Source organism: Arachis ipaensis, chromosome B5, assembly GCF_059453495.1.
Source record: "Arachis ipaensis isolate K30076 ecotype BB chromosome B5, ASM5945349v1, whole genome shotgun sequence".
In the NCBI taxonomy this organism is placed as follows: Eukaryota; Viridiplantae; Streptophyta; class Magnoliopsida; order Fabales; family Fabaceae; genus Arachis; species Arachis ipaensis.
In genome coordinates this window covers 33,381,594-33,408,521 of record NC_142440.1, presented here as the reverse complement: position 1 = coordinate 33,408,521, position 26,928 = coordinate 33,381,594, and the positions used below count along the sequence as shown (strand labels likewise).

The 26,928-nt window shown below is 37.4% G+C and overlaps 1 protein-coding gene and 1 pseudogene across 1 annotated transcript; one reads left to right on the top strand and one right to left on the bottom strand.

The window, feature by feature from the left end:
- LOC148563792 (uncharacterized) lies at positions 1-788 on the bottom strand. Its single transcript, XM_088487544.1, has 4 exons — positions 654-788; positions 483-569; positions 144-274; positions 1-55 (listed from the first exon to the last, which is right to left on the bottom strand). The coding sequence occupies exons 1-4, from the start codon at positions 786-788 to the stop codon at positions 1-3; spliced, it is 408 nt and encodes a 135-aa protein (XP_088343670.1).
- A 15,590-nt stretch (positions 789-16,378) lies between these two features.
- Positions 16,379-22,750, top strand: LOC148563791 (uncharacterized; annotated as a pseudogene).
- The last annotated feature ends 4,178 nt before the right edge of the window (positions 22,751-26,928 follow it).

Below are 26,928 nucleotides of genomic sequence, written 5' to 3'. Positions count from 1 at the left end.
TTACATCAGCAATCCACAACCACCAATGCTCTCCATTACAAATTGGGACAAATAGCTGAAGTTTCGGAAAATTATAGAATATTCCAGTCGAAACAATAGCAAACAAGAGAATTATCAAAGAATTTTTAGAAATTACACCTTACAAATGGATGCGATGCAAGTTTCCTTTTGTCAAGAAACTGGCGGTGGTGGGCATACTGCTCAATATCAAACCTGTAGGCCTTGTTTGTCCTCTTATCAATGTACTCCACGCCATGTGTTTCCAACATAAAATCTACAAAATGAACATCAATTAAATCACATTTCTACCGAACCAAACACAATTCATATGCTGAATAAAACACGAAAAACATTCAATCATCAAGAGAAAAGTTTTCTTAATGCAAAAGAACTCAACAGAACACATAAGAATCAGATGAACCAATATTAACATTCTAACCGAACCGAAAAAGAATCAGCAGTGAATAAGAAATTTAGCTTACCACAATATCCAGCGGCACAATGTATATTTGTTCTTGATACTGCTGAACTTTGATTTGGTTGAGAATCATGCTATGTATACTGACAACCTACACAAAGAAAAGTTATAAGATATACTGTATAAGAATGTTTAGAAAAATTATTATTGTTAATGCAATTAGGAAAGAATTTACGGAAGCATGCAGTTGTTCTTTGGGCATTAGAGACATGAAATATTCTCTTAACCCCTCATAAAGTGCCTCATGTTTCAAGAAAAATATTGGTTCATATTCGTTGCTACTGTCCTTTGTCTTTTTCACATGTGTCATCCAATGATAACACTTTTCGATCAACTATTTCGATATTTTTATCTTTTTTCCGGAGTTTTGAAAACTTTAGCAGCTGGTAAGTTTGACTTGGAAGATGTTGCTTCAGCAAATTTTAATGCTGCCGCCACTCCAGCATCTACCACCGCCTTTGCCAGGATTTCAAGCTGTGAAACTCTCTCTTGAGAGGGCTGAGTTGGTTGAGATGCTGGTGGACTTATCCCAAGGCTAAAGGAAGGCCTTTCATTTTCCCTTTGCCTAGGTTGAGCAGCACTGCAAGATGATAGAAATTTAACAATGTTATTAAACAAAAATGATATTAATCATTATAGTGAACCGAAATCCAAACAAATAGTGAACCTAAATCCAAACTTACAGTGAACTGAAATGATATTAAACAAAAATGATATAAAAGAAAAGCAAGTAACATACCTATCAAATGATGACAAGATTAGAGTTTCTTTTTTTGATTGCCATGCCACCAGAGGTTCTTGGGATTTTTCTTCATCAGAAACTTCATAGACATCAGCATCCTTGAAAAACTCTTCAATAACAGAACTTGTAAGAGACCCTGTAACACCCTGCTTTATGGGTTCTGAAAGGCAGCTATAAGAAACAGAAGAGAGTCCAAAGACAAGAACACATTGAATTCATTTTTGGTTTTAACTGAACCATAATTAAACCATGTATAAGCAGTAAACATTATCGGTATTTATATAAGCAGTAAAACTTACACATCAACAGGTGCTTCTTGTTCAGATTGCTGTGCTGTTGGTTCTTCGCAGGGCTATTGTTGCTATTCCAGAGGTCTGCTGCATTAAATAGTAAATATTTCTATAATTATCCCAAACTATTATCATATTTAACAATGATATTTAACAAAAATGACATTAATCATTATAGTGAACCGAAATCCAAATTTATAGTGAACCAAAATCCAAACTTACAGTGAACCAAAATTATATTAAAGAAAAGTGATATCAAAGAATTTTATGCTTATACATTAACAGGTGCTTCTTGTTCTGATTGCTGTTGCACCAGAGGTTCTTGGGCTTGTTGCTGTTGTTCTTTGGTAGGGCTGTTGCATTAAATAGAAAACAATTCAATAACAACTATTAAAATTAATAAAAAGAATTTTTATGTAAAACTTACTCTTCATTAGAAACTTCATACACATAGTCATCTTTGAATAAGTCTTCAATTACAGAACTCGTAAGAGACACTGTAACACCCTGCTTTTCGAGTTCTTGAGGGTAGCTGTAATAAACAGAAGAGAGTCCAAAGACAAAAATACATTGAATTCATTTCTGGTTTTAACTGAACCATAATTAAACCATGTATAAGTAGTAAACATTGAACAAGATTCATGGGGTGAATAAATATTTATTAACTTACTTATTATTAGAAGTTTGTTATGTTTCCTTTTGTGGAGGGACATAGATGAAGTCATCCTTGATCAACTCTTCCTAAAGTGAACTTGGAAGAGACAATGCAAGAGGAGGTCTAAGGAATGTAAACAAGGATAAAGTTAATGTTGAATAATTAGAATTTGTTTTGAAAAATAGGAATTTGCATATTGAAAAACTCACACTTCCAAAAGTTGAGAACGAGTTTGTTGTTGAAACTCAACGATTTGTAGGTCAGAATCAGGTGTAGCTCTAGTGACATTTAAAAACATTTTTCTTGTGATTAATTAAATAAAAATTATTAACTAAATCTAAAAGAGTAAGATAAATATTTTTAACATACACTGGTGGAGTTTTAAGAGTCTTTTTTGGGAAGATTTTCTTTTTTCTAAAATATTTTACCGTGCTTTCCGGGGTATTTTTCCTAAAAAAAAAAGATAACAAATTAAAATTAGAAACCAAGATTCAAAGCAGAGGTCTAGAAACACATTAAATTTATTTTTGGGCAACCACCGAACCGAAATTACAATATGCAGTGAACCAATTTACCTGGTATTGCTCGCGGCATTTACAGAAGGTGTAGAGCTTCCCTAAGTCTGTAACAATTGCTTGCTATGTAGATTTACAGTCGGCACTCTAAGCAAGATAAATAAATATTAGTAATTCAATCTAGAGGAATTAGAAAAGGTTGTAACAAAAATAAGCAAAGAAAGAAAAAGAACTCGGGAATAATAAATTGAATCTTACATCTGAGAGAATTCATTTTGTGCCTCTACTGAGTCAAAGTGATCCGAAGCAATGTTTGTTGACTGAGCTCCATCATTTCTTTTCTTTGATCTTTTTTCCCTTATCATCTCCAATGCTCATTTTCTTTTTTCGGCAACATTGTCTTTTGCTTGTTCAGTTCTGAAAGTTCATAAAATAAGTATCAAGGAACCTAAAATGTAAGTATCAATAAAAGAAAATATGATTCGAAAAACTTACTCCTTTTTAGATTGGGCTTGTGTTTTTGACACCCTTTGTGATTATTTTCTTTTTATTACGGGTGTTTTCTCGATTTTATTTTCTCTAGAATACAAACAAACACATCAAATTTATACCGGGGACAAGACACTAACAATGAAGTCAACCAAATTGACAGACACCACCGAACCGAAATAAATTAAAGCGCTAAACCGAAAATTAGAAGCTCAATGAACCGAAATTAATTCATTTGCTGAAAAAAATTGATACATATGCAATCAACAAAACGTCTCATAGAAATTACGCAATACTTACTGGCTTTCAGATTCGCTTGTGCTCTCTGAATCTATTGGCACATGCTTTATTTTTTTGGTTTGTTTTTTAACCACATTCGGTGGTTGTTTTCTTTTCTTTGTTTCAGTTTTTTTATTTCTTCTTCTCTACAATACATATGAACAAGCGCATAAGAACAAATTTAAGAAAATACAAGTTAAATGAAATCAATATCAAAATTAAACTTACCGGCTTTCGGATTCAGATTCAGAGAATCTTTCCTCTTCCGAAGAAGAATCCATCTCGACAGTTTTCGTTTTTATTTTCTTTCCTTTTTCTTTTTTGTCCAAGTTACTTCTTTTTTTTCCTTTCTGTATAGAAGTTCCTACAACAGAAATAAGGACTCAATTATTTAATCATAAAAAAAATACATTAACAATCTGGTGAACCAAATGAAGTAATCCCACCGAACCAAAAAATATTCATTTGGTGAATAGTACATGACAACTATTTAATCATCAAGAAAAATATTTCTTAATGCAGAAACATTCAAATCAACAAACTAAGAATTGCAAATAGGACAAATAAATTAATTATAACCTAAAACAGAAGTTTATTTAAATAGTAGAGTATTTACCAATGATTCTGTTGCTTCAGATGAAATCAGTTCAATCATCATTTCCCTTGTCCAATGGGCCACCCATGGTGCAGGGGGAGCATCAGGAGCAAACGGGCAGGGGAACTTGGTTTCGTGAAAGTATATCAACATTAATACAAAAACACAGCCATCAACAGACTGTTTCTTCCCCGTTTTCTTGTTTTCAACTCCTTTCATCAAGAAGTTAAGAACATGCTTCATCTAATCCCATTCTCGAATGTTGTCCACATGAAAGATTGGTGGCCTATGGATTGGGGAGGCAACACTTACTGTTGTGGGGAGCAAGAAGCACTTTTGTATGAAGACAACAAAAGTTCTCTTGCATTTTTTCCGATTCTCTTCCCCTTCTACAATCATGTGCAGCACATTCCTTATCAAAGTCGCCAAGGAAATATTTTTGACGCTATCAAATATTTCTTTATCTGCTGGATTCAGGTTGTTGTAATCAACCTTTTTAGGAAAACGATTCCCTACAATATTTTAATAGCAAAAATCAGTAAAAAATGGTCAGTTTAATTTTCTGGACACCAATTAATTGAAAATAAGCAGTAAGTGGAAAATGTATTACCTCCGTTGGTTATGCCGAGGGCAGCTGCTACTTTCCGAGGAGTTATGTATATTTTTTCCTGGACAGTTTTCAGGCATCCTTTCTCTTCATCAAATCGATCAAGCAATTCTTTCAACAGTGTATTAGAGACATTCATTTTTGGGACATTTTCCAGGGCACCAAATCCCATTTCTTCCACAATATCTTTCTTTTCTTGACTCATTTCCCTGTACACTGTTGCTATTGCCTTTGTTTGGCATCTGCAATAGTGAGTTTTCTGCAAGTTTTGAAACAGAATGTGAGGATATATTTATAATACAAAATAGATATTATTCGAATAAAAGTGGATAAATATATTTAATCTGCTTACGTTATAATGTGCCTTTTCTTTCATTGTCATTTTCTTGTTGTGTTTTGCTGTAATAAAAAATTTTGGTCAATACTTCATTGAATACATCAACAAGCACAAGCATGTATATCTTAGTCAAGTCAATTAAAATGCAACAGCCCACCGAACCGAAAATCGTTCATGCACAGAACCAAAATCATAAAGGTACCGAATCGAAAAACGTTCAAGCATGCACAAAACCAAAATCACAAAGGCCATCGAATCGAAAAACGTTCATGTGGTTAATAAATGATGATCAACTTTCAATCAACAAGAATACTATTCCTCCATACAAAAGAAGTACTGAAGATAGTAACAATCATTTTTAGTTCTAGTCAAACTATCCACACAAATAAGAACAAGCACGTATATCTTAATCAAATCAACATCTTTCAAAAGAAAAGTTTTTCAAATTTCATGAATTAGGTGTTCTTTCAAAATGACATTTGCAAATTGCCTTCTTTAAAAACTCTTACTGAAACTTGATATCTTTCTTTAAGTATCAAAGTCAACCACCATTTGTGCTGAAATCTATCCAATATAATGAGACAATTTTACAGTAGTATGACTTATCAAAGTGAAAGAGTTGTCTCTAATGTCAATTGTCATAAACAAAACTCATTCAATACATCAACAAGCACAAGCATGTATATCTTAATCAAGTTAATTAAAATGCTACAACCCACCGAACCAAAAATTGTTCATGCACAGAACCAAAATAACAGAGGCCACCGAACCGAAAAACGTTCATGCACAGAACCAAAATCACAAAGGCCACCGAACCGAAAAACGTTCATGTGGTTAATAAATGATGATCAACTTTCAATCAACAAGAATAGTATTCTTCGATGCAAAAGAAGTACTGAAGATAGTAACAAAGCTCTAGTTAAACTATTCACACCAATAAGAACAAGCACGTATATCTTAAAGCCCTAATTACACTATCCACTGAATTGAACAAAAATAACAACAAATTTCATTCTAAGCCCTAGTTATATTGTAAAAATAGTTCAATCTACTAAACGAAGCAAATCAAACCAGTAAAACTAAAATGCAAGTAGGCGAAACGCGACATTGCAAGATTTTAAATGAACAGTAGTTTTCTCATACCTTTGGTAGTCTTTGTTGCTGTTTTCGTTTGTTTCTGGTTGTTATTTGCGAAATCTTCTTCTGATTCCTTTGCAGTAGTGATTTCCGCAGAGAATGTGATTGAAGTTTGAGTGATGTTCAGAGAGATTCGAAGCGAATGAGTGTTTTGGTGTATTGGTTTCGTGTTGAAGATGTAACGTTTTTTCATAATGAAGCGCGAATGAAAAATGAGGGGTTTCTTTTGTGTCTGGCACGTGTTTTTCACTCTCCATTTAATACGCCTGATTTTATTTAAACTTGGGCCAACTTGGTTATATAGTTATATAGATGTATAACAGCCCTGAAAAATTAATACTCATATTTGTTTTGTAAGTAAAAAATGATATCTCTTCTACTTATTTTATTGTCACATAATTTATGTTGTCAAGTTGTAGTTTTTATAGAATTTTAAATTTATTTTTTTTATTATTCTTCTTCATCTAATGACATTAACCAGCGTATCTCCTAATTAACAATAAGTTTAATACTATTATTAATTTATTTTCTAAGAAAAAAACGGTCATATTATTTATTTTTAACTAATTCTATTTAATAAAACATTACTCTATTCTTATATATTTTATATTATAGATCAAATAATCTATGTATTATATTTTTTATAAATTTTAAATTTTTAAGATGAAATTATAAATTGTGAAGTTAATTGATATACAATAATATTAAAAAAAATTGTTACAAAAATATTTGAATTTATCAAAACCAAATACAAAAAGATCTACTCTTTTTTCTTATACTTTATCAAAAATTCTACTTAAACAAATACTTATATATATATACTAGATTGACGGAGCTAGATTTAATTATACTACAAAATTTATTATGATATAATTTTTTTTAAGAATTAAAAATGCTACTTAAGCAAATACTTCAATATATATAAAGTATTGATTGATCGAATTAGTTTATTTTTCGTTATATTATTATCAGTATAATTTACTATAAAATTTATTATATTTATTTTAACAGCTATATAAATTGTTTTATAACTAATTATAAAATTCAATTTTTTTATTGTTATTGTGGTTATCTAAAAGATTTATAAAAAATTATAGTATTAGTTTTTGGTGGAGGGAACATTGGGATTTCAATTCCTAATTAATGAAATTGGTAATATTTCATTTAGATCAAGTGACGGCACTTTTGTTGACTAAGTAAACGGAAACACTGATGACATGTCGCCGGCAACATGAACAAGAACAACGACATCGTATCTGCGTCTTCTTCATCATCGTTGGGTCAGAGCAGCTCACAGCAACAATCAAGTCCCACTTTAAAATATTTCAAAATCCACAAAGGCCGTTACAACCTTCACCTCCAAAAGTCTCCTATTTATTCTCTTGTTCCCAATAAAAGCTTTTCTCAGGTCTCCAAACTCACCTTTCCATTCATATTATCATGCTTTTCATACTCATTAGGTAACTCTAGCACATCTCAAAGAGAACAAAGATTGTTGGGGGAATAGTCAACAGTAGTAGCAAGAGACATGGAGGTTGTTTTGGTGCTTAGGATGCACTGTTGCTTTTTTCGAAACTCGAAATGGATGATTGAAAGTCAGTCTCACCTAGTATTGAAGATGTTCCCAAACTTCCTCCTTTGGTTGCGCATGTTGTCTATACTGAACCGCTCTCAGCTTTGATATTCACATAAAAATCTGGATGAGACCTATGGCAGCCGAGAACAAATCAAACAACACTGACACCTTACTAGCTACCGGCCTCAAGGAATCCAAGCTGGAAAAAATGAGCAAATCTTGGCCCAATCCAAACGAAATTCTACACAATTTCTTTTTATCTAGTTCAACATGTTGTATATTCATAGACGAGCATGCCATTTATGGAACTGAAAGGACAGGAGGATGATCTCGCTCCTGCCTTAGCTTATATTGCAATTAAGATTCCATAAGACTGAGATTACAGGAATAATCATAATTAGTGGGAGTACGTACTCCTCATCTAGCGCCCGACGCTCTGCTAGGGTTTCACTGTGCCGCTTCCATGGTTACACATTTCTTTATCTTTTCTTCGTCAAACCCTTTTCCATCTTCTTCTACTTTCTTTTCTTAATTTCCTTTCCACTTAGCTCCCTAATTTTCGTTTTCTCTCCAAATTCATTCCTCTTTTAATTCATTCCGTTTTCTTATTCACTCATTCCATATATCTTATTTCTCTTTGGAATCATTGAATACCAATTCTGATTTTCTCTACACCATGGGCAACAAATCAGAGACTCAGAACCCTCATATAATTGCTATGACGGTGGAGAGTGCCAGCCTTCAAGTGGCACCCAGAGAAATATGAAACTGCTCTCGTGGAATTGTCGGGGTTTGGGGAGACCCCTGACAATCCACAATCTTAAAGGGATTTGCAAATCCTACTCCCCCGAGGTTGGTTTTATCTGTGAAACAAAAAATCAATCTCGACAAGTTGAAGAAAAACTAAGATCTTGTGGTTTCAAGGAATGGTTTATTGTGGATCCGGATGGATTATCAGGGGGTTTGGCAATGGCATGGAGGGATGGTTGCACTGTTCAGATTTTACAGCATGGTAGATTTTTCATTGCGGCATCAGTTCTGACAGCTGGTTCTAATGATCCCTATGGTGTTCTAGGTGTTTATCTCAGTTCAAATGATCAACATAGAATGGCTCAATTTGCTGAATTAACTTCAGTCACCCAACAGTTCGATGGTAAGGTTGTGTTAATGGGGGATTTTAATGCCATTTCTAATCAATTGGAGAAAGAAGGTGGGGGTGCTAAATCTCCTTCTTCTATTGAAACCTTTAATAGTTTTATTGATGATAATTCCCTGATTGATATTGGTATGGTCGGAAGACCATTCACTTGGTCAAATAGATGGAGGGGTGATGAGTTGATACAGGAAAGACTGGACCGATTCCTGGTAGGAGTTGATTGGCAGCAACTCTATCCCAATGCAACGGTTCTTATACTGTCAGAATCAGGCTCGGATCACGCCCCTCTTCTCTTAGACTCTAATCCGAGAACTGAGATATCTAAACGCCGATTTAAATTCCAAGAAAGATGGTGTTCCAATGATGAAATAAGACAGATTGTTAGAGAGGTTTGGCATGAACAGATTGATGGTTCAGCCATGTATATCCTAGCTCAAAAAATAAAGCGTTGTCGGCATAAGATTGTCAGATGGCAGCAAGAACACAGATCTAATTCGAAGGTGGAGATTGATTTACTACAGTCGGAATTAGAGGAACTTCGTTTAGCAGGAATTTATGGAGGCGACATCATTTCAAAAATAGAGGACAAACTTGAAAAAGCATTGCAAAATGAGGAATCTTATTGGAAAGATAAGTCTAGAGTCAAATGGCTCAAATCTGGTGATCAGAATACAGCTTTCTTCCATCAGAAATTTAGAAATCGAACCCGAAGGAATAGAATTTGGCAACTAACTGGCAATGATGGTGAAGTGGCTACTTCAAATGCTAGTATTGCTTCTGTGGCTGAATCTTATTTCAAGGACATCTTTTCCTCCACTTGTCATGAAAACCCTGAACCTCTGTTTACTGATTTTGAACCTAAGGTTACAGCTCACATGAACCGTAGGCTTCAAAGACCAGTGACTATGGAGGAAGTGAAACGCGCAACATTTAGCATTCATCCTCAAAGTGCTCTAGGAGATGATGGTATGACAGCAAAATTTTTTCAAAGCTTCTGGAACATACTTAGTGGTGATGTGTTTCGAGCAGTTAAGAGCTTCTTTTCTGGGGGCAGAATCTTGAAGGGTTTTAACCACACTCAGATCTGTCTTATTCCCAAGATTTCTGATGCTAAAGATATGACTCAGGTAAGACCAATAAGCCTATCTTCAGTCTTTTACAAGATTATCTCCAAAGTATTTGTACATAGGCTTCAGGGTATGATGAATAGACTAATTAGCCCTACGCAGAGTGCTTTTATTAAAGGCAGATTAATCTCTGATAATATCCTAATTGCTCACGAGTGTATGCATTACTTGAAGAACAAAAAAATGGGTCTCAAAAATGAAATGGCGCTAAAATTAGATATGAGTAAGGCATATGATAGGGTAGAATGGCACTTTCTTTGGTTTATATTAGAGAAGTTTGGTTTTGACTCCCGGTGGATCATGTGGATTCGAGAATTAGTGACAACTGTTTCTTATTCTGTTATTGTGGAAGGACAACCTTATGGTTTCTTCAAACCAAATAGAGGTATTCGACAAGGAGATCCTCTATCCCCCTATCTTTTTCTTTTCTGTGCAGAAGGTCTCTCCTTCTTGCTACACAAGGCAGAACAAAACAGACTAATTCAGGGTCTTCAGATACATAGGCGATGTCCCAAGGTCAACCACCTCCTATTTACTAATGATTCCATCTTATTCTGTAAGGCTAATCATGAAGCATGTTCAAATATCCTGCATTTATTGAATTATTATGAAAGCATCAGTGGCCAGAGGGTAAATCTTAATAAATCTGCTGCATTCTTTAGTCACAACACTCCCTCCACTACTCGTACACTACTGGCTAACTCTATGAATATTAATCATATTGGGGCTCAGGATAAATACCTTGGTTTGCCTTCTACAGTCTCTAAATCGAAAAAGGCTTCTTTTAGTATGATCAAAGAAAAGATTCGGAAAAGAATCCAAGGGTGGAAGCGCAATCTTCTTTCGTCAGGTGGTAGACACATATTGCTTAAGGCAGTGGGAGAAGCTATTCCTATTTATACATTGTCTTGCTTCAAGTTGCCTGATGGTTTAATTTCGGAAATTCACTCTCTACTTTCTTAGTTCTGGTGGGGACAAAAAGGTTCTGAAAGGCGGATGGCTTGGATTAGCTGGGACACTATGACTCGCCCACGAAAAGAAGGAGGCCTTGGATTTAAAGATCTCAGAATCCAAAATCTGGCGCTTTTAGGCAAACAATTTTGGCGACTTGTAACACAGCCTACTTCCTTATTATCCAAAATACTAAGAGGTAAATACTTTAGCAATGGTAATGCTATAACGGCAGAAATTGGAGTCTTACTTTCTTGGGGATGGAGGAGCATACTGGAAGGCCGAAAGATTGTTGAAAAAGGCCTTAATTGGGCTGTGGGTACTGGTGAGAATATCCGAACCTTTGAGGATCCTTGGCTGCCTCCTCCGTATCCTTTAATAATTTCTGACATGCCAAATAGACAGGCTATTTCTGAGTTGGTTCCAAGAGTTAAAGATCTAATTACTGAAGATAGGAATTGAAATCAGAATCTCATTCAAGAATTATTTCCCCAAGACGTTGCAAACAGGATTTTGTCAGTTAAAATTCAGCAGGGTAGGGACAAATTGCAATGGGATTTGAACAAATCCAAGCAATATGATACAGCTTCAGGTTACAGAATTGGCTATTTATTTTACCATCCGCCTCTGGAGCTTTGCCCTAATTATATGCAGCAGAAAAAGCCGTGGATTGATCTATGGAAGTTAAACTTGCCTCACAAAATTGAGTTATTTATCTGGAAAGCTCTCCATGGCCGACTTTCGGTGCTTGCTCAGATTCATCATCGCATCCCATCTATATCACCAATATGCCCCTGCTGTCATGAAGCAACGAAAACAGTCACTCATTGTTTAATCGATTGCTCTAGAATTAAAGACGTATGGTCTCAGAGTTATCTTCGTGACTGTCTTCCTCCTCAGAGTTCTAACAACTTCTGGACATGGTGGACTGCATCAACAGAGATACTTAACCCGTTGAAGAATGCTGACCGGAATCCTCAATTGCTTGCCATCATTTTCTGGAATTACTGGAAAGCTCGCAACCAGTTGATTTTTGAAGGTTCTACTTCTATGCCGTCTGCCATTCTAGCAAGCTCTGTCAAGTTGCTCCGTGAAATCCAAAGAACTCCCAGTTTAGGTCGTCATCTCCATGAGGCAAGCTCTTAGTTGCATGCAATTGGATTTATCATTCTTTTTTCTTTAAGATTTTTCTTCGTTTTTCGACCACGCACCGTCGGATGAATACCTTCAGTGTAGTGTTTTTGGGAAATCCCCACCTTTTATTATGCTGTCCTGCTTTTGGACATCTTTGTATTTTATTTTTTAATAATTAATAAAATATAACCTATTATCTTTGAAAAAAAAAAGATTACAGGAATAATCTAAAATCGGTGCTTGGATACAAGCCATTATTTACTGTTGTACAGTTATTGCTCTATACGAAAATTGAATTTTATGCTTTCCTTTGTAATTATATCATTCGAGAACCTATAATATTATGTTTAGATTCTATGAAAACTATGGTAGCTAAATCAAGTTCAACTTTATAGAATACCCGGGCCTGCTAAAGAATATATCTATCACATAAGTCCTAAAATATGAATCTCAAGTTTTATGCATCTGTTCAATCGTTAATCAGTTAGTTTGTCTAAAATAATCTGATTGAGTACCATCTAGTTTATTTCTCACTTCAAAGACATTTACTTTAAGGATTAGCATCTTTATTGTAAACAAATAAGGTCACAACTCACAACCAATGTGATTACCATGAAAAATATTTTGTACCGCGTTGGCATACACTCCTCAACAGAAAAGTACATATCGATTCAGTGTATGAAGCCAAAGATTGTATATGATATATAATTTAAATTAAGAAGGACAAAATTAAAAATAATATGAAAGATGTGTAGTTGAAGGTCACAGTATCTTCATGGTGCCACTCTTCTCCACGCTTTACTATATTCAGTTTCTGATTCTTTGTTCTATCTCTCATGATCAAAGGAACAAGAAGGTGTTACCCGACCCTTCTTCTTATTGTTATTATTCCGGGCAAAATACCACAATAAGCCAAGGCAGGAGAGATTTAAAGTAATTCAGCCAAAATGAAAATCGTTTCACTAATGAGCCAAAGCATATTTATATATAATTCGAACCAGCCTGATTCGAACTACTCTTACACATAAATCGAACCAATTCAGTTCGAATTATTGACGAAAAATTCACTCTAATTCGAACCAAGGTGGTTCGAACTAGTAACACACATAATTCGAACAATATTAGTTCGAATTATACAAAGAGAAGCTGCCTAAAGTAATTCGAACCAGATTGGTTCGAATTATACAAACCATATTTCGAACCAGGTTGGTTCGAATTAGTGAGAAACAGACCTGTATATATATGGTTGTAAACGTGAGTTGCTCTCATTAGAGGGTGTAAGATGGCTAATGACGAGAGTTTTGTAGTTTTGGTTCACCCCAGAGGATCCATTAAGAGGAAAACTCGTTCCGGTGTGAAGTTCACCGATAAGGATCCTCTCTGTATTATCGTGAGGCCTACGACGAGCTATGATGACCTTGTTAGGTCTGTACTGATAAAATTTGGTCTGGAAGGTGCGAAGCGGGTTAAGAAGTTTTTCTATCTCATTCCAGTCACGGTGCTCCAGGAAATCGTGAAGTATGATTGTTTCACGATCGGGAGTGATGAGGACTTGCAAGTCATGTTTCATTGTTGCCGGCAGTTTCCGGAGGTGAGGACACCAGAATTGTTGGCAAAGTTGGTTGATATGGTATCCAGCTCAGGGGGTTCGAACCGGAATACCACCACTTTAGCCACGGCAGCCGATTCCAATTCCAGACCTGCCGTTGCTTCTTCGTCCGTCCCTGTGTACGAGCCACCGGTCCAACCTGTCGCATCCCCTTCTTTTGCTGTTGATCTCAATGGCAGCGTAGGCGACGAGGTCGGAATAGGGGAATTTCTGCCGACCTCTTTACAGTGCGCTGCACCGCTTGGGGTTGGAGACGGATAGTTGGGTGACGCAGAGGACGATGACGTCGAGCCGGATATGATTGATGATGATAGCGGCGATGATATTGGAGCGAGTGAGCCTGCAGGGGCAGGAGCTGGTTCTAGCTCTGGCACACAGCAGTATCCACCATATTTTTTCTTTTTGGACTTGGATGCCATGAGGCAGGAGGGGGTTTTTGGGCAGCCTGTTGGATTTAGAGCTAGAGATGCGGAAGGGACTGCTGGTCTGACAGAGTTCCAGGTTGGTCAGCAATTTCAGGATAAAGATGAGGCCCTGTTAAGTGTGAAGACTTACAGCATCCGGCGAGGGGGTACAGTACAAGGTAGTGGAGTCTGACTATCGCCGGTATGTGGGCAAGTGTTCTGAGTTCGGGAATGGGTGCACATGGTTGATTTGACTGAGTCCCCGGCAGTGCAAGCGCATTTGGGAGGTCAAACAGTACAATGGACCTCATACTTGTCTTGCCACCTCCATCTCGAGTGACCACAGGAGTTTGGATCATCATGTGATATCGGCGTTCATTATGCTAATGGTTAGGGCTGATGCATCCGTCAACATCAAGGTGCTCCTAAATGCCACGGCCGCACACTTTGAGTTTAGGCCAACGTACAGGAGGGTCTGGTTGGCGAAGCAGAAGGCTATTGCCCTCATCTATGGTAACTGGGATGAGTCGTACAACGAGCTCCCCAGGTGGGTGTTGGGAGTCCAGTTGACGATGCTTGCTACTGTTGCAGTCCTAAGGACGAGCCCTGTTCGAGTTGGTGAACAACTAGACAAGTCTCAAGCTTATTTTCACAGACTGTTCTGGACGTTTCCACCGTGCATCGAGGCATTCCGTCATTGCAAGCCGCTGGTTAGTATCGACGGCACCCATCTGTATGGCAAGTATGGGGGAACGTTGCTCATCGCGATTGCACAGGACAGGAACTCCAACATACTACCTGTTGCATTCGCACTAGTTGAGGGTGAGAATGCAGAGTCTTGGACATTCTTTCTCTCCCACCTTTGTCAGCACGTGACACCACAGTCGGGTCTGTTGGTTATATCGGACAGGCATAACGGCATCAAGGCCGTGCTTGAGGCTCCCGACGGAGGTTAGTTACCTCCATCTGCATACCGTGCATTCTGCATTTGACACGTAGCGGCTAATTTTGCCCTTACCTTCAAGGGCAAAGACGCACGGAGGCTTCTTGTCAATGCAGCGTCTGCCAAGACCGAGGTTGAGTTTGATTACTAGTTTGATATTCTGCGGTCTGAAGACCCGGCGATGTGTGAGTGGGCGAACCGGATTGAGTATTCCTTGTGGACTCAGCATCGTGATGAGGGGCGGAGATTCGGTCACATGACGATGAATATCTCCGAGTGTGTGAACTCAATCCTCAAGGGTGTCAGAAACCTACCTGTATGCTCGCTGGTGAAGGCAACATATGGAAGGCATGTGGAACTCTTTGTTCGCAAGGGGAGAGAGGCTCAGGCCCAGCTGGGAACCAGACAAGAATTCAGTCAGCACTTGGTGAAGTGTATTGAGGCCAACTTGAAGACGGTGAGGTGCTTCACGGTGACTTTGTGCGACAGGGATAACTCCGAGTTCACCGTATTAGAGACCACTCCGACTGGTTCTTTCTCATTGGGTAGCTACAGAGTATCACTTGCCTCTCAGACATGTGACTGCGGGTACTTCCAGGCACTTCATTTCCCGTGTGCGCACGCACTTGCATGTTGTGCCTACTCACGGGTTACCTGGACCGCTTATGTTCACAGGGTGTATCGTCTTAGTTCGGTATTCAGTGTGTATCGGATGGGATTCACACCTCCAATTCCGGAGGGTTTCTGGCCACCATATGACGGGCCCACTGTGATCCCGGACCCTGACAAGAGGCGTGCGAGGGAGGGTCGTCCGAGGTCCACTAGGATACGGACCAATATGGACGAGGCAGATCCGAACCGGCCAAAGAGATGTGGCCTCTGTCGCCAACCCGGACACACACGTCGGAGTTGCCCACAGCTCAGAGAATCGTCTCACACAGGGGGCCATTAGTAGCTGTATTCTTAGTGTTGGTACTTATTTTATTTAAGTTTCGCTTTCTAAAGTTGTAGTTGAGAAGTCATGTAATTTTTTGATGTTTGTGCGTTGTATTGTGCATGCTGCTTTAATTAATGAATATGTTAAGTTTCACTTTGAGTCTTTCTAAAAGTCTGCTGAATGCAAAGTTCAATAAATTAATCTACATATTACATTGATAGACGATGCGAAGACTATGATAGTCACTGATATAACCATTAAACACCCGTTTTCAAAGTACAATATGATGAACAAACAACAAAAGCAAACATGGCTAAAATAACAACAAAAGTAAACATGGCTAACATACATTAATGAACATGAAGAAACAACAACATGATACATGAATCATCTAAACAGATGCGATCCCGTAAAGCAATGACGGGGTACCCGTGTCCTATGACCTCTGCGAATAAGCGGCTCCTCGTCCTCGATCTCATCCTCCTCCTCATCCGGGGCAGACCCCCAGCTGTAGGTACCCATCTCCTCAAGCCTAGCTACGTAGGGAATCCATCTGATGTGAATGCGGTTGCCGGACTTGTCAGCAAACAGCTGCGTACCCAACAACATCATGATGTAGGCACGAGCAAATCGCCGCACAATCTCCTCATCGGCTCCCTTGGGGCACTCTCCAAAAGTCTCCTGGAACCAGCTGCAGTATACTACGTACTTCTGAACCTGGCTGGGAGGAGGAATCACTCCAAGCAACTCCTGGAACCACACCCAAGCTGGACGGCCACCCTGGATGTATATCTGAAAATCTGAAAGGCAGCCGCTCACATAACGCCCATCCACTGGCAACCCCAACTGGTACGCCACGTCCTGAAGTGTGATCGTGCACTCTCCGAATGGCATATGGAACGTGTGCGTCTCCGGACGCCATCGCTCGACGAAGGCACTGACAAGGGCCTCATCTAACCGGAACCATCTATCGTTCAGCCTCACAAGATGGTATAATCCGGCCATCTGCAGGTACGGAACGTATCTCTCATTGAGTCGCATGCCCTGCTGCCGCTGCATTCTCCTGATGCATCGCTGTGGCTGCGCATTACATGCACCGCATTGTTAGAACCAGCTTGATAACCAATGACAAAAATAACCAACACGATAAACCACTAAAGGAAACCGAGTACATAATCTACATGCAAAACCAATATATCCAACCACATTGAAAACCACATGCTCAAACCGCTAACATAAACCTCAAAGAAATCCACTAATCTCAACCACATGCAAAACCACTATCACGAACCGCTTACAAAAGCACATGGTCAACCACTTCCAATACCACCAAAATAAACCGCCAAGGTAAATCATCAACAAAACAGCATACAAAAGTACTAACAAAACCATGCCTAAAAACAACTAACCTAAACCGGCAACAAAAGCACATCAACAAACCACTATTATAAACCGCATAAAAATCCATTAACGAGAACCACATGCAAAACAACTATCATATACCACACAACTAAACCGCTAACATAAAACAACTAACATAAACCACTAACATAAAACAGCTAACATAAAACAACTAACATAAACCACTAACATAAAACAACTAACATAAACCACCAACTAAACCACCAACATAAAACAACCAACATAAACCACTAACATAAAACAGGTAACATAAAACAACTAACATAAACCACTAACATAAACCACTAACATAAACCACCAACTAAACCACCATCTAACCCGCATGGAAAACCTCTCAACTAAACCACTAGCAATACCACTACGATTAACCGCCAACATAAACCGCCACTGAAACCGCATGCAAAACCACTAACTCACATATACCGCTAGCACGAAGTTTTTTATGTACTAACCTCGTCGTTGATGACCCCGGCTATATGAGCAACTCCGTCCAACCGATATAACCTTGCCGGATCGTCCCCCATCGGCTGAGTATTCCGTTCAGTTCTTTGTCGGATCGAATCTGGATCGTTTTCTCTGAGATTTGGTGGGGTAGGGGAATGGAACAATGGTTCGAATGAGGCTGATTCGAACTCCTTATATAGTCGAAATTCACATAATTCGAACCAGCTTTACTCGAATTACTATTGGGGTCAAATTTAGAGTAATTCGAACCAAGTTGGTTCGAATTACTTGGGAAGCTTTCAAAGGGTATAATTCGAACAAGCATGGTTCGAATTAATGGCATTTGTAGTTCGAACCAAGTAGGTTCGAATTATGTTCATCGAGTGTTCGTCAGTAATTTGAACCGAATTGATTCGATTTATGTGTAAGTGTAGTTCGAACCAGGCTGGTTCGAATTATATATAAATATGCTTTGGCTCATTGGTGAAACGATTTTCATTTTGGCTGAATTACGTAAATTCCCTCCTGCCTTGGCTTATTAACGTTTTTTGCCCTATTATTCCCGTCCGAACCATAATAAGCACTACTTGTGCTGCTTTTATTGTTTCCTTTGGTGTATTAGTTAAACTATTGCATTATGGAAACTGAAGCTCTTAAAGACAGAATGGATAACAACATTGGTGACGGCACAATAAAAAAGGTACCTCAAAACTATCTCTTCTTAGGTTTCCTATGATGTTTCATTCAACAGTACAAAAACTTTTGTATGTGTTGTTTGATTCATTAGGCCTTTAGTTTTATCTTTCATTTTGGTTTTAGGGTCCAAAATCATCTAAAATAACTGAGGAACTCTCAAGTTGAAGATTCCAACAATAAGCACTGTGGATAAAGCAATTGAAGATTTTATCAGGATAAACATGCCTCTAACTCTTCCTCCAAAAAAAAGTGGCATTTTCACCATGTACAAGCCCTGCTTTCTCTATAGTCAGAAAAATCCGGTTAAATTATAATTAATAAATTAATTATGAGCGAGTAAGATTAATAATTTAAAATTTATAATTTGAGAAAGTAAAAATATTTAGGATATAAATTAAAATATTTATTTTAAAAATTTTGACTTAAAGTTGGACAAAAAAGACTAACAGTTTGGACTTAGGCCACATTTGGGCCCAAAGCCCACTCACTAACACCCCCATCAGCCACACTTCAGCTCATTTTCCTATCTCATACACTCAAACACACTCAGCCTTAAGAGAGAAGAGAAGTGAAACTTGACACTATTCACCTTTAATTTCAATTGATCCTAACTTCTAATCCGGAACTTCAATTGACGAGCCATTGTGGCCACGCATTCGTCTCAGATTCCTCTTCAATTCCATTTAAGCCTTGTGGTAAGGAACTTCGAATTCTTGCCTAGTTTTCAATTTTCATTTAATTTTGCATTTTTGGTTAAATTGATTTATTAAGCGTTGACAAGTTAGAAGGGTAAAGAATGGATAAATGTATGTTGAGACTGTTTAGGATGATTTTGGTATGGTTTTGGTTTGATTTGGATTGAGAATTTGGTGAGTTGAGTAATGGTATAGAAATTGGTAAAATGCAAAATTTTAACCAACTTTGATGGGTCATAACTTGGTTCTCAGAACCTTAAATTTTGTGAAACTTACTTAAATGTAAAGTGGGCCTATTTAGTTTACGATGTTTGAGGAACAGATAAAAAATAATTTTTAACGAAAAATTTATGCACGTTTAAAGTTTAGGGTTAAAAATTAAATTCTGCAAAAAAAAAAAAACTGGGGTCATGCGTACACACGACCCATTCGTACGGATGAGGGGCGTTACAGAAGTCAAATGGTTTTATGCGTGTTTCATGCGCACGCACAAAAATAAAGTTGTGCGAATGCACGAGGCATGTGTACGCGCAACCTGCATTTCCAAAATTGAATGTTTTTTGTGCGTGTTTCACGCGTACGCGAAAAAGGGAACTCGTGCATACGCACGATTGTCCTGTTTTGTAGAAAATGTTGATTTTAACTATTTTTATCATCTAATTTGCTTTTTCACCTTTGTAACCCCTGTTTAATGTCTGCTAAACTAGTTCTAGGCTTTGGAACGAGTGTGAGTGTATTGAGTGGATTATACTAATATGTTTGAGTGGGATGGTGAATTGAGGAATCTAAGTTAATGATAATTAAGGAAAGATTGTGATTAATGAACCTGATGATTGCAAAAATGATTAAAGACTTGAAGGATAAGACTAGAGATGGTCTGATTTCACTGTATTGGCAAGGGTTGGGATTAGTCCTGTTTACGTGTTGAACTGAGATTTATATTCTGGCAATGTCAGTAGTATAACCCGCTTGTGTACTGAATTGATGCTTACTCTTGGCAAGGATGTGGCAAGGACGGTGGTAAATCCCACTTGTGCACTGAGCTGAGATATACCAGGACAAGGACAGTGGTAGATCTCGCTTGTTCCGTAGTTCTCTCTGTTTTGTAAGGTGGGGCACAACCTCACAAGGGAAGGTGGTAGGGCAGTATCCTTGGATTTGAGCATCCTGATGTTTGTCTCTAGGAGAAGGTGGTAGGACACTAAACCCTGGATTGTAAGCCTCCTGGAGATGTGCAATCAGAGAGACAATGTCCGGGTTAGCTACCGAATATGTCAGGTTCTGGCAGTGTAACTGACACATGAGCTCATGGCCAGTAGGACAGGCATGCATCATGTGCATGTATGTGAAATTGTTTGATAGTACATCTTGTACTTGGATTCAGGGACGGAGCTACATAGAAAAAAGGGGGGCAATGACCCGCTAATTTTAATTTTTTACATGTAAATTATATGTAAATTTCAATTTAGCCCACCCTTAAAATTTATTTTAGTCTTATTTTATTGTGTAAATATTTTCGCCCCCTTCTAATATTTTATCTAGCTTCGCCCCTTCTTGGATTGCCTATGTGTATATTTTATCTTAACTGCTATTTGCTATATATGCTGTAGTTGCTTTTGATTATGTTTGCACTTTATTACTTGTGTTTGTTTCTGCTGCATACTTACTGAATTCAATACTGAAATTCTGTGGTATTGAATTGAAAAAAGAAAGGCTGAGAGAAAACTTGAGATTAGTGAAAGGAGAAAGGCTGAGAGAGAACTTGGGATTAGTGAACATTAGTTAACGAAGGGCTTAGCTTACATTTCCCTGTTTTGGATTAGTATAACCCTAGGCTTGAATCATGTTTGTTGGAGTTTAGGATTGTCTAGTGGGTTCGTGTGATTTTACATCGTCTCTATTTAGAACTTTTACCCTACTAGAAACCTTTTGGTTCTCACCCGTTTTGAAAATTCTCTATTTTTTAGATACAGAACGCAACACACCTCGTTGAGCGTGTTGGATCTCTCTGGGAACAAAGATTTCTTTTGGGTTTTCCTTTTGTGCTTACCTTATATATATATTCTCCACTTTTGTATATGAGCTTATGTATCCCTCTTAGAGGTTGACTTTGGAGAAACATGATTTATGCTTATTTTGTTGAATTTTGGATTGTATATATTTTCTATAATCTATGCTTTCTACCTTTATCGTTTTGAGTGTGATGCGATCTTTTGCTTTTGTTTTGTTTAGCTTTTCTTTCAAGGCTCCTAGTTAAACTATATTTCCTTCGAATATACGTATGTACTTTTGTTTTTAGAGGTCATAATACCTCACTACCTTTGATTTACGACTATAGCATAAAGCTCTGTGTAAAACTTCATCATCAAGGAATACACCAATTATTAAAACTTTACTTCCCAAACTCAGTTTAAAAATCAGGAGCACAAGCTCACAGCAAATTGAAAATGCTATGTTTCTTGCATTGGAAGGTTCACCAAAGGTGGCACCAAAAAAGTCTCTTCTTCTGAGGATGTTGTCACTTACAAAGTTGATCATACCTAGAGGGAAGAACACAGTACCCTTGCCTATAACACTGATTGCTCACTCTAATTCAAGGTCCACACATGGAGGGAATGCTGCTTATCTAGCTTCAATTGTAACTATATTTGCAGCTTTTGCAGTAGACTTGTGCTACATGTGCTTGCACACTTTTCCACCATTGGATTCTTATCTGATCCTTAGTTTTGTCTTTTTATTTTGCAGGATAAAGAATGCATCGTTCTCATTCATTTCCAATACTTAACAAGGCAGGGAGCATAAGTGTAGGTGGAATGTTTCGTATAATTCCAACCACACCAAGATTGGATGACAAAATTGCCACACTAACATCACTGACATCTCCTTCTAGTGATAGTGGTAACATACCAACACTTTCCTCACATGTTTGTATTATAATAAAGCCTTACTACAATGTTTAATTGCCTTAAGTGAATTCTACTAACCAATTTGTTCTTGTGAGGGTTCCTATTCAGTTGAGAATTAGGATGATGGTGAAGATATTCCTGAAGAAGAAGTTGTTTGTAGAATTGGGAGAAGGTGTTAATGATACGCTTAAATTGGAATGTAGTTGCAAAGGTGAACTTTCACTAGCTCACCAACAATGTGCAATTAAATGGTTTAGCATTAAAAGAAACAGAACATGTGATGTATGCAAGGAAGTTAAGAATTTACCTGTGACTCTTTTGTGGCTTCAAATTGCAGTTAGAGGTCAACATGCTAAGATTTCTCAAACAAGGCAAGGGTAAATTATTGGTTTGCTTGTCTTTTTCTTTGCCAACATTTGACAATAGAGTTAATGCAAAGAAATTTTAAAGTATGGCCAGATGCTCATTTTCTTGTAGTTCTCAACATGTTGGCATATTTTTGTTTTCTTGATAGCGCCGATAGTGCTGATAGCATACGCATACTGAGTGAAGAGAGGAGGGTTGTAAGCATGCATAGTAGTGACTGGCAGAAAGTTTGGAGATGTTGGTACCGTCCCTGGCGCTAAACGACATGTTGCAGCTTTTAGCGCCAGCATCACAGAGGCTAATCCTTGAAATGTGTGCACTTCAGCACTAAACACCAAGATTGAAGTTTAGCGCCACCTCCACAGTAGATCTTCCTTGAAATACGTGCACCACGGTGCTAAACGCCAACTCGGGGTGTTTAGTGCCAGCCTCACAGTGACCTTTTCTTAATTGCCATGCCTCACGGCGCTAAACGCCAGGTAGCGGTGTTTAACGTTGGGGCACCTGGAGCAAATCTCCTCCAGAGTGTGCTGAACTCCCTTCTGATTGCACATGTTCCTGTTTTAAACACTTTACATGACCAAAACACACGTAAAAAGAAGAAAAACCATAAATAATTATAATAATATAATTAAAACCAAAATTAATGTAAAATAAGAGGATACTAAAGATTGGGTTACCTCCCAACAAGCGCTTCTTTAACGTCACTAGTTTAACGGTCAACTCTACTAAGTCAGCAGATGAGCAGACCTCTGGTGATCAAACTCACCTCCAAGATAGTACTTTAGCCTCTGGCCATTGACAGTGAACCTCCTATCAGAGTTCTCTTTCCAGAGCTCCACATGACCATAAAGTGACACTCGAGTTACTAGAAACGGTCCTGACTACCAGGACTTCATCTTTCCGAGAAAGAGCTTGAGCCTTGAATTGAACAATAAGACTTTCTGGTCTGGCTCAAATGCTCTTGTGACTATCTTCTTATCATGTCATACCTTTGTCTTCTCTTTATAGAGCTTGACATTCTCATATGCTGAGTTTCTGAATTCATCAAGCTGTTTGTTGGACAGAGAGCTTCCTTGGCAATTTTGGACTACTTGGCATTTAGTGCCACTAGCGTACATCCTGCTCTCACTTTATGAAGCTCCTAGCGCTAAATGCCGAGTCGTGGCGTTTGGCGCTAGCTTAACAGAGAGCTTGCACGAACTTCTAGGCTTGTGAATCTAAACGCTGGGCAGTGGCATGTAGCGCCAGCTTGGCAGCATCAAATTTCTTCCTTTTTCTTCTGCACGACCTCCGTAAAACTCGTCTGAACTTCACCTGAAATAATCAAAACAATAGAGTAACTCAAAGTAGTGTTCAAACAGGTCTAAAACATTAAAACCTAATAAAAACCCCACAAATATACATCTAAATTTCTAAGAAAATATAGGAAAGATGCTCACGCATCATTGCCCCTGACAAACATCCCTCATTATCTATTAAAGTCGTTTAGCTGCCCGTTGGTCGTAGATTTTCCTGATCATCAGATCATGATCCTTATCCCATATAAATTTCAACTGCATAAAGTGATTCAACGACATTAGTTAGTCGAAATAAAACACAGTTCAAATAAAGTTAATTAATTCAACATTATTGGATTCTTACAACCCACTTATGAAACCATCACTCTCTGGTCTCAGCAGGGATCTTCATATAGGTCTGCCACGGGTGGTCGTACATGGACTTAATCACCTCGAAGATCTTCTGTGCGCAAGAGTTGTTGTTTAGTGCAAGCCTATTAGAGAAAAAACCTAAGATTAACACACACATACAAACACATAAACTTAAGATTAAAAAACAGTTTGTACTCACGCCTGCATGCCATCGGGCCAAATCCTCAGCTAGATGACGGGTGGTGGTGGAGGGACATCCTGCAGGGGGCACTATCAGAATTCCCCACCGCAGGCTCTGTCGTTGGATCTGTAGGGAGCGTAGCAGAAGGAGGCACGTAGTTCGGGTTCGGGACCATGATGAACTACTGGTCCGCTGGACCTGGCTGTGACGTCGCAGGGGTCGATGGGGTAGTCGGGGTAGAGGGAGATGATTGAGCAGTCCCTGGGGATTAGGTGGAAACCCTACCACTACCACGACTACGAGACCTACTCGATCTACTTCTGTTACCTGTCGTCATGTCTGCAAAAAGAATATATTATTAACAGTAATCGTCAGATATACTACACAAATCAGTCAACAAAACTCCCCAAAAAATTAGACATAACCTCCCCTAAAATTGGACATATATTCACCTTTACGGTTCCCACAAATCCAACCAACTTCAATCCACAACCTCAGTCAAAATTCAATTAATCTCATAAGAATTAAACTCAATTAAACAAGTAGCCTTTATGATTCAAATCCAAAGCAATAAGATGTAACATGCATAAATACAATACACAATCAAGCTAACGCAATCAATATGCTTAAATTCATGTAATATATATATATATATATATATATATATCAATTTTGATTATTTTTGTAATAATTATTTTATTAAAAAATTCTGTGAAATAACATATATACTTATACATAAATACATGACAACTAATTATTTATATTTAAAAAGAAACTTTGTATATAATATACACAATATATAGTGATTAAATTTGTGAAATATTTTTCATAAATTTAATGCAAAAGCAATATGCAAAACTTTAAAGCAACAAAATCTGAACCGTAAACCCAATTTTATAGTAATCAATTTCAAACTCTAGACTCAATTTCAAAGTAATCAATTCCAAATCCTAAATCCAATTTCACAAGAATCAATTCCAAATCCTAAACCCCAATTTCACAGCAACATAATTTAATCTTTAAATCCCAAATTCACAGAACGTTGTTCAATTTATTTTTAAAACATATATTAAAACCAATTTCACATCAAAATAGAAACATTAATTGCACAAAAGCCAATTTACATGGAATGGAGGAGGTGGCTGATGGCATAGCAGGCGGCGCAGTTTTTTCACGGGCAGAGGTGCAGCTCCAACGGAGGGAGGCAGTGACAAGAGCCATCTGTGGCGGCAGTGCTGATGCAGCGGCGGGGGGAGAGAGAGAGAGAGAGAGAGAGAGAGAGAGAGAGAGAGAGAGAGAGAGAGAGAGAGAGAGAGAGAGAAGATTTCAAAATGAAAGGGAAGAGAGTTCACGGTTCGAATCTAGGGCACGGTTATTGTTGGATTTACTGTCCGATATCTCCGATGGTAATGCGGTGTGGATCACCAAAATGCAATGTTCCATTAAAGCTGGCTACTGTCAGATTTTTCCGACGGTAAATCCGAAACTACGTTTGGTGCCTATTTGCCTTGTTTTCTCACCAAATGTTACAGTTAACTTTACCATCGGAAGAGGCTATCCACTAGTAATGATTTGGCATAATGAATCCCACATAAAACTGTCGCTAAATCCGTGAGTAAAGCCGGTGCTAATGGACACTAAATCTGACGATAAATCTGATAGTACATAGTGCATTTCTTGTAGTGAGATGTTGCAATTAATAAAGGATATTTTTGTCTATGTTTTAAATGGGCAATATATATATATATATTTGAAGTTTGTTAAAAGTTTCAAAAATACCCCTAAATTTTATTCTATTTCAATTTTGTCCTAGAAATTTTTTATTTGTATCAAATATACCCGTGATGGTTAATTTTTCAAAAACTTTAGGACCAATTCAACAATAATTTTACAATAACAACCATCAGTACAAGCAAATCAGATATAGTTTTCATGTGTTATTGCTAGATTAGTTCTACTTTTTTTGAAAATTTAGCTGTCAGGATTATATTTGATGTAAATTAAAAAATTTTGGGACGAAATTGGAACAAAATAAAACTTAAAAATATTTTAAAATCTTTTAAACTTCAAAGATAAAAAATATACTTTATTCTTTTTAAATTTATAAATATTCAATAAAATTAATATTTATATTAATAATTGTGTATAATTAAAAAAATATAGTTAAAATAAATGTTGTTATAGAGTAATTAATTCTTCTATTTTCACTCTAAAATAGATTATGTAACACTACTTTGATAACTTTTTTTTTAAAGTTTTTTTCTCTAAAATAACTTCTTTCTTGATTTCTTGACCTATTCTCGCCAAAGATACTTAAGTAAAAACAAATAAAAAAAATTATGATCTAAGAAGTGATCATAGAAATACAAGAGTGAAAATGCTCACTTTTCAATATAAATGTATCCATTATATATTGTAACTTGAGTAATTATCACGGCAAGTTGGTATTTATATTTGCTATAATTAGTTAGGAAGTTGTTAGATTGTTAGATAAAAATATTAGATACTTAATGATTGTATTTATAGAAAGAGAAAAACTCTGCGTACAAGCGATTAGGGCTTGTAAGTATTACAAGTCAATTAAACTCTAATCCCAAAATTCGCT

Bases quoted from the DNA above. Each gene is read 5' to 3' on its own strand.
- LOC148563792 (XM_088487544.1), bottom strand. From the start codon at position 788: ATGACACATGTGAAAAAGACAAAGGACAGTAGCAACGAATATGAACCA. The intron at 570-653 runs GTAAATTCTTTC...TTCTTTGTGTAG, and splicing joins AAGAACAACTGCATGCTTCC to GTTGTCAGTATACATAGCAT. The intron at 275-482 runs GTAAGCTAAATT...TTCATTTTGTAG, and splicing joins TTGTGCCGCTGGATATTGTG to ATTTTATGTTGGAAACACAT.